Source organism: Portunus trituberculatus, chromosome 41 (genome assembly GCF_017591435.1).
Source record: "Portunus trituberculatus isolate SZX2019 chromosome 41, ASM1759143v1, whole genome shotgun sequence".
Classification (NCBI taxonomy): Eukaryota; Metazoa; Arthropoda; class Malacostraca; order Decapoda; family Portunidae; genus Portunus; species Portunus trituberculatus.
The window spans coordinates 42,600,282-42,616,334 of NC_059295.1; the positions used below are offsets into that span (position 1 = coordinate 42,600,282).

The 16,053-nt window shown below is 36.6% G+C and overlaps 1 protein-coding gene across 1 annotated transcript in view; it reads left to right on the top strand.

The window, feature by feature from the left end:
* The first annotated feature begins 4,113 nt into the window (after positions 1-4,113).
* Positions 4,114-16,053, top strand: part of LOC123516632 (UV excision repair protein RAD23 homolog B-like) — a 29,574-nt gene continuing 17,634 nt past the window's right edge. Inside the window, exons 1-4 of the mRNA XM_045276208.1 lie at positions 4,114-4,274; positions 9,060-9,138; positions 10,353-10,506; positions 10,736-10,743. Coding sequence (XP_045132143.1) covers positions 4,206-4,274; positions 9,060-9,138; positions 10,353-10,506; positions 10,736-10,743 — 310 coding nt within the window. The 5' untranslated portion in view covers positions 4,114-4,205. The remainder of the gene's footprint in view (positions 4,275-9,059; positions 9,139-10,352; positions 10,507-10,735; positions 10,744-16,053) is intronic.

A 16,053-nucleotide genomic window follows, 5' to 3' on the forward strand; every position in this document is an offset into this window, starting at 1 on the left:
ATAGGGGTGGGTCACTATTTAAATATTCTCAAGGCATTTCTTAAATATTCTGTGGCCAGTCAATAGATATGGCATATTGTAATGACTATAGTGGACAATTTTACCCGATACCTGCGTCTCTCTCTCTCTCTCTCTCTCTCTCTCTCTCGTCAAGGAATGCCATGGAAAGGAGATATCAAACTACATTTCGAAAAACCCAATTCTTACTCCTTTTCTATTTGACTTTTATAAGGCGCACACTATAACAAAAAAGAGATGACATGAATGTTTTCTATCATACTACTACTACAACTACTATTACTACTACTACTTCTACTACTACTACTACTACTACTACTACTACTACTACTACTACTACTACTACTACTACTACTACTACGAACTGTACTAGATGATTCGTGACTCATCCCTGGGTATGTATATGATACGTAACACAGACCACACAATCTTTTACTCTTCATAACTTTACCTGTCGTTCGTTGACCTGTGTATGTGATTTGGCAGCTTTTGCTGTGGGGCGCGGCAAGGGACCACGTAACCAAGGCAGGGCAACGATTTGGGTACAAAAAAGGAATAACAAGAGAGAGAGAGAGAGAGAGAGAGAGAGAGAGACGTCGGTAGGGGGGGGGCATCTGTTTCTGTACTTTACGCGGGGCTCAAACAAAGAGAGAATTAAGTATTTTCATGCGCATTGCCTCAGACCTTCATTTACTTGTTTACTTGGTCAGCTGGGTGGGGAAGAAAAATAAATCTACAAAAAAACTAATAAACAAATAGAAAAACAGCTGTATAGAAAAAACACTAAAATTAAATAATATAAATTTTCAACACTGGCTTTTAGTACAGTGCATTATCATTTCTATATTTCATTGTTATCGCAATTAGCAGCTTCAAAACGTAAAAATTCAGACCTGTGTTTTCTATATCAATTTAAACCAAATAGAAATAAGTAAAAAAATAGATAAATAAGTGATGGGACCGTGATTTTTAAATCCAGTAGTTCATAACACACCAGTGAATTCTGACGATAAAATTAAATCTGATAATCTGATCTCGAATGGTGTACACCAGCAGATATGTAGGTAAACACGCCTGGATAATAACCAGATTAATCAGACAACTAGATGATATTATGTAATATAACACCGTTTATACATATTTCATGGTATTTGTTACCTACCTCGAAGCTACCGAACTGTGTGTGTGTGTGTAATTAACCACCACGGTCGCCTGCTGGTAACCCAGCCAGTCTTCCCCATTACGGAGCGAGCTCAGAGCTCATAGACCGATCTTCGGGTAGGACTGAGACCACAACACACTCCACACACCGGGAAAGCGAGACCACAACCCCTCGAGTTACATCCCGTACCTATTTACTGCTAGGTGAACAGGGGCTACACAACACATTAAGAGGCCTGCCCATTTGCCTTGCCGCCTACGGGACTCGAACCCGGACCCTCTCGATTGTGAGTCGAGCGTGCTAACCACTACACTACGCAGTGTGTCTACAATTAAATGTGTATGTGTGTGTGTGTGTGTGTGTGTGTGTGTGTGTGTGTGTGTGTGTGTGTGTGTGTGTGTGACATTTACATCACTAAAATGGGAGTGAATCAGTTCCAGCGCATTAGTTTGACTGGCCTGCGAATAAGCGGACAGCCTGGCAGTGGAAGAGGATTGGTGGAACAGGCGTGGAAGAGGTCGCTTACCCATGGAAGAGTGACAATGCTCCTGTGGGCAGGTACAGACAGAGACACGTCATTGAACTATGCCCTCGCACCACAGCCTTTCGACAACATTACGGTATTACCACAATTGAAAATTTGTTTGTTGAAAGAAAAGATTACAACACTATCTGTCACATCTGTCATGCTGCATGTTTTAGCTGAATATTTGTAATGATGCACTGATTTTCCTCCTACTCCCTAGTGTTTTTACGTTATTTTGCCTTTTATATTGATGTACGTTTCTATGTTTATATTACTTATTTATCTTCAGGTAGTTTTGTTTTTATATTAGCATTAAGTTGTTAAGTTTGTCTAGTTTTATCATATATGTTTCATTTTTAGGTAGCTTTTTGTTATATATTAGTATTCTGTTTTTAAGTTACATTTGGCATAGTCTTATAAGTTAAATGTTTTAGGATGTATTTTTTTGTTTTCTTGCTTTATTTTTTATATATGTTTCTGGGTTTTTACTTAGTATGAAGTTGAATGTCCCACTTTAATAATTCTTATAATTATGAGAATGATTGCACTACACACAAATATTTTAACCAAAGTTATGTATATAATTGGACCATTTGTTAATGTATTTATGCGTCTTATGTATTTCATCTGGTTTGTGGTCAATAAAATATCTATCTATCTATCTATCTGTGTGTGTGTGTGTGTGTGTGTGTGTGTGTATGTGTGTGTGTGTGTGTGTGTGTGTGTGTGTGTGTGTGTGTGTGTGTGTGTGTGTGTGTGTGTGTGTGTGTGTGTGTGTGTGTAATTCATCACGGTCGTCTGCTGGTCATCCAGCCAGTCTTCCCCATTATGGAGCGAGCTCAAAGCTCATAGACCGATCTTCGGGTAGAACTGAGACCACAACACCCTCCACATACCGGGAAAACGAGGCCACAATCCCTCGAGTTACATCCCGTTCTTATTTACTGATTAGGTGAATAGGGGCTACACATTAAGAAGCTTGCCCATTTGTGTGTGTGTGTGTGTGTGTGTGTGTAGCCATGAATCACTCTCTTGGTGCCGTGCTTCCTGGGCGTGCATTCAGTAAACACATGCACGACAAGTCTCAAGAGTTACAATATTGCTATTTTAACTATTACAGCAAGAGTGTCAGGTCATACAAATCATGCAGTGCCTGTACGTTTAAACGTTTTATTCTCTCATAATGACGCTCTCAAGGCGAGACCCCGCTCCAAAAAAACAAATAAATAGTAAATAAATAAATAAATAAATTATAAAAATAAATAAACAAATAAATGATTAATTAATTAAATAGATAAATAGAATAAATAAATAGATAAATAAATAAATAATTGAGTTTCCACTGCTATTATTGATGATACAGGATTTGGGAGAAAATTTTATCGGAATACTGGAGAATAAACAATCTTTGAAATCTGCACTAATAGAACTTCATCAAGCTATGAAAGGTAATGAAAGTATACTGCCGCAATGTTTGAGGATAGTATAGGTATGACAAAATGAGAGAAAAAAGAGCCTTGAAAAGCACCAAATTAAACGTTAAACGTTAAAAATATAATCAGTTAGGCTCTAAAACCTTATTAACATCAACTTACTTCAGTAATGGAAACGATTAAGATGTCGAAACGTGTGGGAATAGAGGTTCACAGGCAGTATCGACAACCCTGCAAGTGTGGCGGGATGGAGGGGAGTCACACCAAAGATTCATGGTAATAAGATTCAACATTGGTGCTTAGTCGATAGCGTAAATACGTATGTAGTTGTTACGAGTAAATGTTTTCTTAGCGTTCAGCCGACAGCCGCATCTAAAATGAGTTGAAAGTATATGCTATATGAGTCATCCAGACCAGTCTTTTGTCTTTACCTACATCATAAATGCTGAGTGTGTGTGTATATACGTAATAGGTAGTATATTTTTTATTCAAGTGTTATGACAGTAACTTTGATGATAGTATTTATTGCATGTTCTATTACTGCTACCCCTAGGGGATACACACTTCTGTTGTTGCTGCTGCTGCTTCTGCTCATCTGCTGAGTGCTGACTGCTACTAAATAATTGTTGATGTATAGACACCATGACTTCCACTGATCATGAATTCAAATTATTATCAACATTCTCAAATGTCAGTGTCTGTACTGTGCCAATAAAGAAAACGTAGTAATCATGATAAGGAAAACATCTAATGAGTAAAATATACATTTACAACGGGTCCCTTTATTTTCATTTACATCCACTGCCTCTATATTCTGTCAATGTTCTTAGCACTGATCGCTATTTAATTTACACCATCATTCGCTCATCAATATACCTCTGGTTTAATTATCTTGTATAAATAGGAAGAAAAGTAGTGAAGGTTTTACTATTGCACCACCCTGTAGGCGCCAAAATAATATTGGAACGGGCCAGTCCGGCAGTGACGTCACAGCTCATGGCGGCTGTGTGAGGCTCCTGGAGGCGGGGAGAGGAAGTCCTTATTTCGGAGTTCCCACGCGGTGAAGATGGTCGTCCTCACGCTAAAAAACTTGCAGCAGCAGACATTCTCCGTGGAAATTGAATTGTCGGCCACGGTGAGGTTCTAGAGGCAGCAGGGACTTGTGTGAAGTAGGGCGGTGGAGGTTCTGGTAGCGTCCTCTTTACTCCTCCTGCCTCCACCCTTACCAGATCTCCTTCCTCCCCTCATGAGTTTTACAACTTCACTCCAGCTCGTTGTATGCATCCCATCATTGCAGTTTGATGTGTTTTATTTCACCATTCCCTCTTCAATACTTATGGCCTAGCATGCCTCTTGGATGATTTTCTGCAGTTACTATTTTGGCTAACCCTTGTATTAGCGATTGTTAGATTGTGTTGTTTTGCCTGTGTTGAGTTGATGTGGTAGCGTGTCGTGTCCAGCCCTTGCCTGTCAGTGTGCATGAGGCAGGGCGATCAGTGTGCCTCGAGGCCCATGTGGAGCGGCTTTCAGGGATTCGAATGGGTTATCTTACCGGGTTCATATCGCTTGCTGGAGATACCGTATCTGGTTAGCCATCCAACCCTGAGATCTAATGACGATAGGATGCAGCACAAATCAAAGAAATACACGCTTCAACAAAAATAGGATGCAATTTTGGTCTAGCAAATGCATAAAAAGTCGAGTAATATGCATGAGTGCCTTGTCATGGAGGAAAAGTTATACCGCTATCACAGTATATATAAATGTAATTTGTAGGACGTGTTATCATCAATATACTTGATCAGCATACAAAACTTATCTGCATGGTATACATAAATATGTACTAGTAATGAGAATTGGAAGACCCAATGAATAAAAACTAGTGATGTGGTAAGAGATTGATGAGTCCTTACAGTGTATGGAAGTGCTTACTGTATGTGACCAAACAAGTTTGTGGTCACACTTCCATTAGGTTGTTTGTAAAATTGTTACAACAAGACCAGGAACACTTTAATAAGTACACAGGCATTACAGAAAATAATTTACAGAAAGCAGCTTTAAAACTGAAAATAATATGAATATGAATATATATGCTGAGGCTGAATCCAAAAACTCCCGTATAGGCTGAGTCTTGCCCTGCACATTATTACAATATTGAGTGATACTTTATTGTTTATGAAAGGATCTGTGAATGGAGCCTAAGATAAGTGTGTTTTCTCTCATATTCAGACCAAGCATGTAATTTCTTGTGCCAAGTTAGACATTCTTCTACTATTTTCCAAAGTCCCTATATCTGATGTCATAGCATTGACCACTTATTTTAGTCTGTCATATGACAGACTAGAGCAAGACAGTTTAACATATGTGGGAAGAGACTGATATCTTATCCAGCATCAAATCTTTTCAGACAGCCAACCCTTCAGGAAATTAACAGATTCTGCAAGGACACTACAGAATGCTTGACTTTTGATCTTTCTAAGATTTCTCAGATTGGTGCAGAGAAAACTTACATGTTCAATGCCTCAAAAACTCAATTCTTCCATCTAGCAACTTGACACAACCTTTTAGACAAGTGACGATCAACTTTCTTCCTCTTCTACACTGAATATCCTCAGTCTGTATTTTACTCATAATCTGAACTGAAACTTCATATCTGATATCTTGCTAAAACAGTTTCTCTGAAGTTAGGTGTTCTGAGGCATCTCTGCTAGAGATGTACCGATACCAAAATTTTGGCCGATTCCGATACCGATACCACCTAATTGGGCCGATACCGATACTACTACATATAGTAATTACTGCACTGGACACCAGGATGAGTTGGTGGACAGCGAGCATTATCAGATGGGAGGCTTTGTTTTGGGGGATGCTGTAAGTCCTTCTGAGAACGTTTGTGAAATAGGAGCAATTCTAGAAGCTTTTTGAAGCCATTTGCTAAGGTAAATTACTCAGTAATTGGAATGAATATCTTCTCAGTCTTCTGATTCTTGTCAGTTATTTTAAATTCTTACTTCTTACTCCTTTAGCGACCATTTGGTCTTGTGCATTTTCATTATTAATTTTATTGACGATATTTTGGCGATCAAAAATATTTTTAAAATTATTAAAATTGTAAAACAGACACAAAATATTAGCAAAAGAAACTCATTTTGTTGTGTATGTTTCTCTTTAATTAAATCTGACATCCTTTGATATTAATTCATTAGACATTAGTAGACCAATTCAGAAAAATGAGCTTTCACCTAATCTTTTCAATTAAATAGAAAAAGTTTAGTTTATTCTAAATTTCTAGTGTATTGCTATGATCTTAAATAATTAATATGCAACAAATTATACACAATGCACATGATTACAAAACAGAATCGTTACTTTCTTAGTTATGGAATTTTTACATCCTTAGGTTAACACAAGTAACTCAAAAATTAAACTTGCATTAAAATTAATATACATATATAATTCGAGCTTCCACCTATTCCAGTATGATATCTTGGAAAAGGCTAGCACTAGCACTGTTAATTATAAATCAAATAAGAATATGCTGTTATTTACAATAATGCAAAATGCCTAACTATATATATATATATATATATATATATATATATATATATATATATATATATATATATATATATATATATATATATATATATCTGAAGTTTGACATTCTTAGATTAAAACCTGTGTAAACTTTGTGTGGGTGGAGGAGCAGCGTCTGACAGAGACAGTGAGAATGCATGGTGACTCATGACCGACCGTGTGACAGGATGCCGGAGTTCAGCCTATACGCGTTTCATACACGTCCAATTTAGAGGTTGTGGCTTATTACCACAGAAAACAGTATTCTATGACATACGGGAATCACCACGGAAACTTAATACGCCGTATTATAATAATTTGGTATCATCAATATTTTATATCGAATATATCACTAAGTAGTAAATTCCTTTTAGGTATTGGAAGTATCGGCATAAAATAAGCCGATACCGATACCCAAAAAATGGGCTAATACCGCCGATTCCGATACATCGGTACATCTGCCAGTTATCTCATCCCCAATTACTAACTCTGTGCAAGGTTCTTATTTGGCCAAGTATAGAGTACTGTTCACATGTATGGGTGGGGGTTCCACTCACACAGTTCATTAAATAGTGTGAAATCATAAGCTTTTTGTCTTATCAGCCACTCTCCCATGATTGTCTTCACCCTCTCTCATTGCTGGAGTGTTGCATTTCTTGCTATCTTCTGCCGCTATTTTCATGCTAACTGCTCTTCTGACCTCGCTAACTGCATGACTCCCCCCCTCCTGTGGGCTTGCTGCACAAGACTTTCTTCTTCCTCTCAGTCTTACTCTGTCCAAGTCTGTCATGCAACAGTTAACCAGTACTTTCAGATCATTAATACTTTTCATTGGTAAACTGGAACTCCTTACCTGCTTCTGTATTTCCATCTCTCTGTGACTCGAGCTCATTAAAGAGGGAGGTTTCAAGACATTTATTTCTTTCTTTTAGTTAATTTTCTCAGACCTACACAGTCACTGACATTTTTAGTGGGCCTTTTATTTATGTATTTATTTATTTTTTACTTTCTTTTGCTCTTGGCCAGTTTTCTTCTTACATAAAAAAAGTATGACTTTTGAGGTTCAGGATTCTAAGGGTTACAGACTCCCTAGGTCTGAAGTAGTGTGTATTTGATCTCATAACATTTCAGAAGATTTAATCTCCAAAGTTAAAAAAAATGCTTCACAATTACTAGCAGTTCTCCAGAAATGGTTTGCCATGCCTCCCACTCCTGTAGAAGGCTGTGGTGGAAATGTTACTGAGTTCATAACAAAATATCTTGATTTTCCATGTTATGGGTTATGACCAAGCTTGGTTCCCCAATTATTTTTTATATGATATTTACATTTATGGCAGGATGTGAGGAATGTGACATATTTGGTTTCACTTCCAATAAAAAGTTTGCCCTTACATTGTGTCTTAAAAATCATGAGCACCATTGGGTATGACTTTATTCTATATCAGAATCAAGTGAAATTTTAGTTTTAAGTATGTGTGATAACATCAATTGTACTAGGTTGTATTTTTTCCTGTCTAACTATCATTGATCATGTTGTATGCCTTACAATTTCCTCAATAACCTTAAAGCATTTGATCAAGGAGTGTGTACTAGACAGGTAATAAATGCTTAAGATTAGGTATTGGAACAAACACTGTTAGTGGCAGGTTTTGTTACATAAGTGTTAGAATACAGTGATCTAGTTTCATATTGTGTAGAAACAAGATATGGTTGAAACCCAATGGAATGGACTAAAAGGGAGAACCACTAGTTCGTTAAAGCCGATTGTCCGTTAGTGCAAAGGTACTTTCATGGGGATGTGAAAATATAAGATAAACACAGCGTTTTGGCCCATAGAAAGTGGTACCCTTGTACACATGATATACTGCACAGCATAATGAACAATGTAAATAGAAGTGTCTTCATAACTTTTTCATTTGCTGAGCACTCTTCCATCGCATATGTGTGGTTTAAGGTCATGAGTGTTAACATGAAATTTATTATGGTATCAGCAAATATGAAAAAAAAGAAAAGACTAGTGTAAAAACTATAGAAATTGAAGTTTTGCCTATAAATGTGAATGTACATACAGTATATAAAGTGCAGAGGTAGCAGCAGCTAAATATCAGTGTACACTTAGGACTACTTAAGACCTCTGATATTGCTTAAGAATCTGTTCTCCACCTGTTCTTTCCTGAAATGTTTAGCTCACTTGACTCAGTGGTTCACATCTATTCTCTTTATAAGACCAAAACAACAAACAATTGGTCTGTTTACATAGGGACTCTTTTATGATCTCATGTCATAATTTAAAAGAAGTACAATTTTACAATTTTAATCTGATAGAATTTTCTTTTCCTAACAGGTTAAAGCCTTGAAGGAGAAGGTTGAGAAGGAGAAGGGATCAGACTATCCAGCTGTAGGTCAGAAGTTAATTTATGCAGGTGAGTTGCTGCTGAGGTGAAGGGAAGGAAAATATGTGAATGCCTGCCTAGTATTTCTCAGCTCCACTGCTTTGTCTAGCTAATTGAGAATAGTATACTAGTAATCTGCAGTATTTTCCTTTTTTCCATTAACTATTTAATGTGATGCTTTACTATACCAACCAACATGATATTTGAGTTTGGTGGATCAGAGGAAGAGAAGATTGGTCTTCATTCTTAGTTGTTTTCTTTCTTGTATTATATTTAGAATAGTTAATTGAGAAAAAATGTAATCTAAATTTTTTACTTTCTTTTATATAATTAAATATATTTTGCTTACCCATCTTTCCCTGTCAGTGTTCCATATTTTCTAAAGTCCCTTTGCTCTAACAGTAGTAGTTGTTTTCCCATTAAATTCATTATCTGGTTATTATGTTTTTGTAGATCTTTTATTTGTATTCCAGTGAAAGCATTTATTAAATTATTTATTTATCTCTATTCTTTGGTTAGGTTTCAACATTTGCTCTATCATATTTGATGTATTATGTATGATTTTGTGAGTAATTTCTTGAAATACTTTTATATATTATTGTTATTATTTATTTGATGAATTTATTTATTTATATATTTATTTACTTATTTTTCTTAAATTTGAATGAACTACACAACTTTACATACTTCCGGTTTGGTGTAATCTTTGCTGTGATTGGTTTATGATGTCTTTCCTGGAAGTGAAAGGTTATGGTTAACAGAATGTCATACCTGACTATCTTATGTGCTTTGCTAGTATATATATGTGTGTGTGTGTGTGTATGAGAGAGAGATGATAGGATTGGGGGACTGGGATATATTGGGATGTATAAAGAAAATTCTGGTGATCTTTGAAACATTAAGAAAGGAAGATAGACATAATTGTCTTCATTGTATGTATATATATATATTTTTTTTTATGTGAGGGTTATAGTATCAGTAATGCAATTCAAGACTCGAGTGACTTAAAGGAAAGATGATCGTGCTTGTAAAGAGTACTTTATTACATACTTTTTTAGATTCTGTTGGCATATGTTAACTAATGAATGAACAGGGAATACAGTGGTGAAAATTTTGTTAGATAAAATACTATTCCTCTTTATCCTGTTCTTCCTCTTATTGTCACATTCTATTTGTTTGTCACATTTAACTCTTTATTATTGAACAACAATATCAGGCCAGCAAACTCTTCCTTCCCTCAACAGGTAAAATCCTCCAAGATGACTCGACACTTGATTCCTACAACATTGATGATAAGAAGTTCCTGGTCATTATGGTGACGAAGCCTAAGCCAGCACCACCTCCTTCTGGGCCTTCCGACCCCATGGAAACAGTGGAGACGGGGAAACTACCACAGAGGCTGATGCGACCACTGCACAGGTAATGTGCTGTTTCAGAGATTACAAGCGAAGGAGTTGAAGCTAATTTGTGTTTCATTGGAATGCTTATTGCAGCCATAGACATCATCAAGCATTGACACTCTGCTCTGCGCCAGTGGCTGACACAGAAGGCTGGGTAGTGCAATGGCTGATAGTCCACTGTAGCCTAGTCTGCAGTGACACAGCAACAACAGTCGTTTATTTCATAGTGATCCAAGTGTTTTGCACAGTCAACCAAAGCGATTTCTTCATCTTGAGGGTTTCAGGTTTCTTGACCCTAGTAAGGTATACATCCATAGTTTTATGATTCGTATAAATATGTGCCATTTGGAATCACTGTAGGAAAAAATGTAAATAAAATATAAAGACATGTTTTATTGATGCTAAATGGTAGTCAGTTATGAAAATAAATATTCCTTACTAGAGTACTTGACACGGCAGTAGCCTGTGTCCTTGCTGCCTGGTCTACAATTTGTCAAAAAAGAATCAATCAAAATGGGGTATGATACTTTTGGGACAAGTTAGTTGGCTGATGGTGCATGTAGCTAGTGGGTGGAGCTTTCTTTTCCCGCCACAATAAATATCTTAGTATCCCTCAGGTTGCCTGTGTGTGTTAGGTTTTTACTGCATGTCATCCGTGAAGTGCCCCTGGATTTTATCCACTGCATAGTGTTTTGAGTGGCCTGTGTTATTATGGGCATGAACACACATTTGGAGCAAGACAAAATTGCTCAGATCATTGGTTTAAACTTTAAAAGAATATGGCCTGCGAATGAAAGATATCATGGCATAAGTAGGTGTGAATGAGTGTTCTGTGTGGCGTTGGGTTGCCAAGTTCTACCAGCGTGGCAGTTGGGATACTCCCCCCTACCTGCCTATCCGCTGGCTTCTCTCTCTCTCGCTCTCTCTCATTTAAAGTAATACCTTGAGATATGAACACCACAATATACAATTTTTTTTATATACGACGAAAAATTTCATATAATTTACGCCTTGAAATACGAAGATATTTTTAAGTTATGAATAGCCATTGGTAGGTGGCACAGCGATTGCTCGGCTACCCGCGTCCACCCGAACATTCAGCTCGCATTGTGTATCGTTGTTCATCCTTTGTGCATGTATGTGTGTGTGCTCCTCGGCAGTGTGTATTTTTTCTTAAGTTTCGTGAACTCAAGACCCCGTACAGGGATCATGGGTCCCAAAAGGAAAAGTTTGGTGAGAAACACACAAAATAGACTGTATTCACATACTGATTACACTTAGAAATTCAATAAACGTGTGAGTACAAATGGTGTTCTGCTCACAAGCAACTCTTCCTCTTTGCAATGCAAAAATCCAGAAGTCTCTAGATGTCATGGTTACCAAAATATCACAGGTTGAATGAGGTGGTATCATTGGTTTACGTGGCCTTGCGTCCGACCAGATTCAATGGCCTTGGCTAGGGATAGAAAATGGGCCCCTTGTATTCTCTCTCTCTCTCTCTCTCTCTCTCTCTCTCTCTCTCTCTCTCTCTCTCTCTCTCTCTCTCTCTCTCTCTCCTGTCGCCTGTTCTGATACCACTCTCATTCAAAAGTTGTCTCCCCGTAACATGGCGAGAGACCCAAGGTATAGACGTAAGGCGGGTGGGAGAGGTGGCGGAATCAGACACTGTGAAATCACAGTCGCTCCCACCATCCATTGTTGGTGACACATGGACGTAGAGCATATGTTTACTCCTGATAAGTGTTGCCAGCTCACAAGCAAAGAGAACGGGAAGAAAATAGCCAAAATATAGCCGTAAAAAGCCTAAACGTCTATCGACGTGCCCCGAATCTTGCATGATGAACGTCTATCAACGTGTCCCAAGTTTTGTGGATTAAGTTTTTATTTTGGGCAATATAGTTAATTTTGTATCATGCATACAATAAATATTGTATTTATCTTATATTAAATCTATATTTGGTTGGTGTTTAAAGCATGTTAATTTTTTTTGGTGGGTAAATTCATATCACAAGAACGAATTAATTCTATTTCCATTAATTTCTATGGGAAAAATTGATTTGGTATGTAATTTTTTTGATATACAACGATTGTCACGGAACAAATTAAATTCGTATGCCGAGGTACCACTGTACAGGCAACCCCCGCTTAATGAAGGTTCACGCAACAAAATTTTGCTACAATGAAGGATTAATTTTACTACCATCTGCTTCTTTAATGAACACCAAACTTGCTTTAACGAAGTTTTATCCAGGTAATTATTTCCAAGTTTGAAAGCCCCGCCATATCATGCAAGCCGACAGGCTTTTGAATACACCAGGAGTTGCTGATACTAAGGCATGCCTCAGGAGAAATCCTGGGACACCTGTGGGATCAAGATCAAGATCAAGACTCATGGACAACACGTGCACCACTCACTCCCCTGTTCAAAACAATAACAGCATCAGCAACAGCTCGTCTTCCCTCGTTCAACTTACCACCAAAATGCCCTGCAATGTGGCCTGGCGTTCCTAAGAAGACCAGGAAGTCTCTTACTCTCAAAGTGAAGCTGGATATTATTCACAGACACAAGAGAGGCAAGAAAACGATAGCATTGCTCGCCACCATCATGCCTCTACTTACTGTCTATACTATTTTCAAGTCAGCAGACTCTATTAAGAAGGCTGGTGAGACCGTATCTTCCTTGCAAGCTAAAAGAACCACCTGAACTCGTGACTCTACAATGGATGAAATGGAAAGCCTTCTGGAAATGTGGTACATAAGTTTTGTATGTGATACAATGATGCGCCCTTTGTTTACATTCCACATGTTGCCGGGTAGTGTCTTTCCCGTTTCACTCTCCCTCCTTCGTAAATTTAAGATCATCAACATTATAAAGTTACGTACATATATACATTAGTGTACATTATAATGACTTAGTCTTAAATTAAACTGCTTAGATGTTTAACTTCATAATTTTTACTTTCATTAAATCTTTCACTGTACTACGATGCACTCTCGCTTTGTTTACTCTCACTGGAAGTTCAAGTCAGGGGTTAAACTTGTTATAATCGGTTTGCTTAACGAAGTGTTCTTTAGGAACGAACCCTTCATTAAGCGGGGGTTGCCTGTACTGCATATAATTTATATTTGATTTATTTAGCATTCATTTATTATTTTCAACTTTTTTTCTACACACTATTCTGTGAAGACTTTATAAGGTTGCATCTCAAAAATCTATTTACATTTGATAAAACCCTACTTTTATTTATTAATGTAAACAGGAATGGATAAAATTAAATATGAAAGGGATGAAATCATTTTCCATTTAGTAGAGAGAGAGAGAGAGAGAGAGAGAGGCTATACATGAAGTCCATGTCCTTTTAGCCACTGTATTTACATATGAGGTGCTTCTATCTATATTGGGTGAAGGGATTGAAGGGAGGGTACCGCCGAATGCCAGAAGTGCGAAATAGTTCCGTAAGTTTAAAAAGTTTAACAACCACTACTCTTTTGCATTAACCTACTAGAATTCCAAAGAAAATTAGATATTGTAATTTTAAGGATTGATTACAGGGCTATTAGAAATGAAGTATAGGAAGAAAGTCTGTAAGGAAAGAAATATTAGTAAATATAATAAGTTAACTGATTGAAAATGAACTTAAATGTTTATGAGAGAATTTTATTTTTTAATTATTTCATATTTGCATCCTTATTTTGGAGGGTTTTTTTTTTTCTAAATCTGTGTTTCAACTACAAAGTTTTGATAAATTTCTCAAAACTGTAAGATTCAGTGAATACAACAATTAAGGCCTTACGCATTAGACCATAAAAGTTCAAATTTCAACTCAGAAAATGCATTAATTATCATATAAAAGTTGTATTTAGATAATTGTTGCCTTTGTCCTCCATTCTGAATGCAATGTTTGTATATAGGAGTAAAAATCTCAAAATAAATAGATATGTGAATGAGTAAATGAAAGATTTAAAAAAAAGAATAAATAAATAGATAAATGAATGGATTGATAAATGCATCAATAATCTTGTATTAGAAAGTCTGGCAGTCTTCTCACATTTGTCATTCCTTCTACCAGTGTATTTGAAAGTAACTCAGCATTGTACTAAATGCTATCTGTGTGATCTACTACTTTCTACATAATATTTGGTGACAAATTTTATGATCTTGGATCTCATTCATCTTTCATAGTCTTTCTACTTTCCCACACTTTTTTTCATGCAAACAATTTCAGATGGCTAGTTCTGACTCTCAAGTACTTTTGTTTCATTCCTTTACCTTTACTTGACATTATAAACCTACTATGTATTCATGTACTATATATTAATACTCATCATGTAATTCACTATTCATTCTTTCTTCACCACGCACTTTTTTTATATCTTATTTCATAGTTAGTTCGTAATGGAAATCCGCACACCCAAGAACATTTTTTATTGAACCTAGCATGTGTGTACTAGGCAACTTCATAAATGCCTTAGCCTGCCCAAACACTTCAGTGTTTTAGAGGACCAGAATGAGAAAGAGAATGATCAGGAATGAGTGTGTTTGGCCATTGTAGGTAAGTATGAGAGAAATGTGTGAAATTGATACATATGTATCACATAGTACAGCAATGGGGTTTACCATACTTGCACATGAGTGAATACAAGCTTTAAATATGCTAAGAACTGGGAGGACTATAAAAGGAGGAAGGTGACCTCAGCTTACAAGACATAGGTCACTTGTCACGTAGACTTCATAAGTTAGAAGTGTATGACTCCTCCCTCTATGAACAGTGAACATCGACAATGAAGCCTGCTGTCCTAGAACATTCGCAAACTTCACATACACAATTCTCAGAAATCTTAATAGGTATTTCAAATCTGTTTTTTGCTTATGAAAATATGTATATTGAAGATGTTCTGGTTCAACTGGTATGTTTATAGTGTAGTTTTCAATGATTTGATGCACTTACTAGCTTTTAGGTTTTCAATGAAAAAACTTTAAAACTATATATTCTGGCATTTTTCTAAACAAATAAAGTGAATTTTTGTTTCCATATTGTTTCTGCAAAAGTGCATAAGGTTAACTAATGTACTGATTTTGGTTTAAAGTCTATATTCCAAATAGTTTTTGAGAAATCTTAGTTTTTCTGCTTAATGTCAGTACGGCAGCCACCAGCCTCCTGTGTTGACAGCCAATGCAGCTGACTCGGCTCGTCACTTGTCAATACACTTTAAACACTTTAAACACTTTATTATAGCCAAGGATATACTACAGAAGGACTCTTCAGAGAATTGTTGGGCTAACCTATATAATAAGCAATGCTTTTCAGGCAAGAGGTAGGAGAAATATGATAAATATAAAAATACAAAATATAAACTTACATTCTAACTAAGCAATAATGGAGATCATATACTATAAACTAAATGTATAAAGGTTTGACATTAAAAATAGTTAGGTATAGGGATACAATTTTCTAGGATAAAGAATGGGTAAGCAACATGTATAGAATGGTTGTGATGGGTGATGTTGAAGGTAGGTGATGATGGAGTAGTAGAGATATTAATG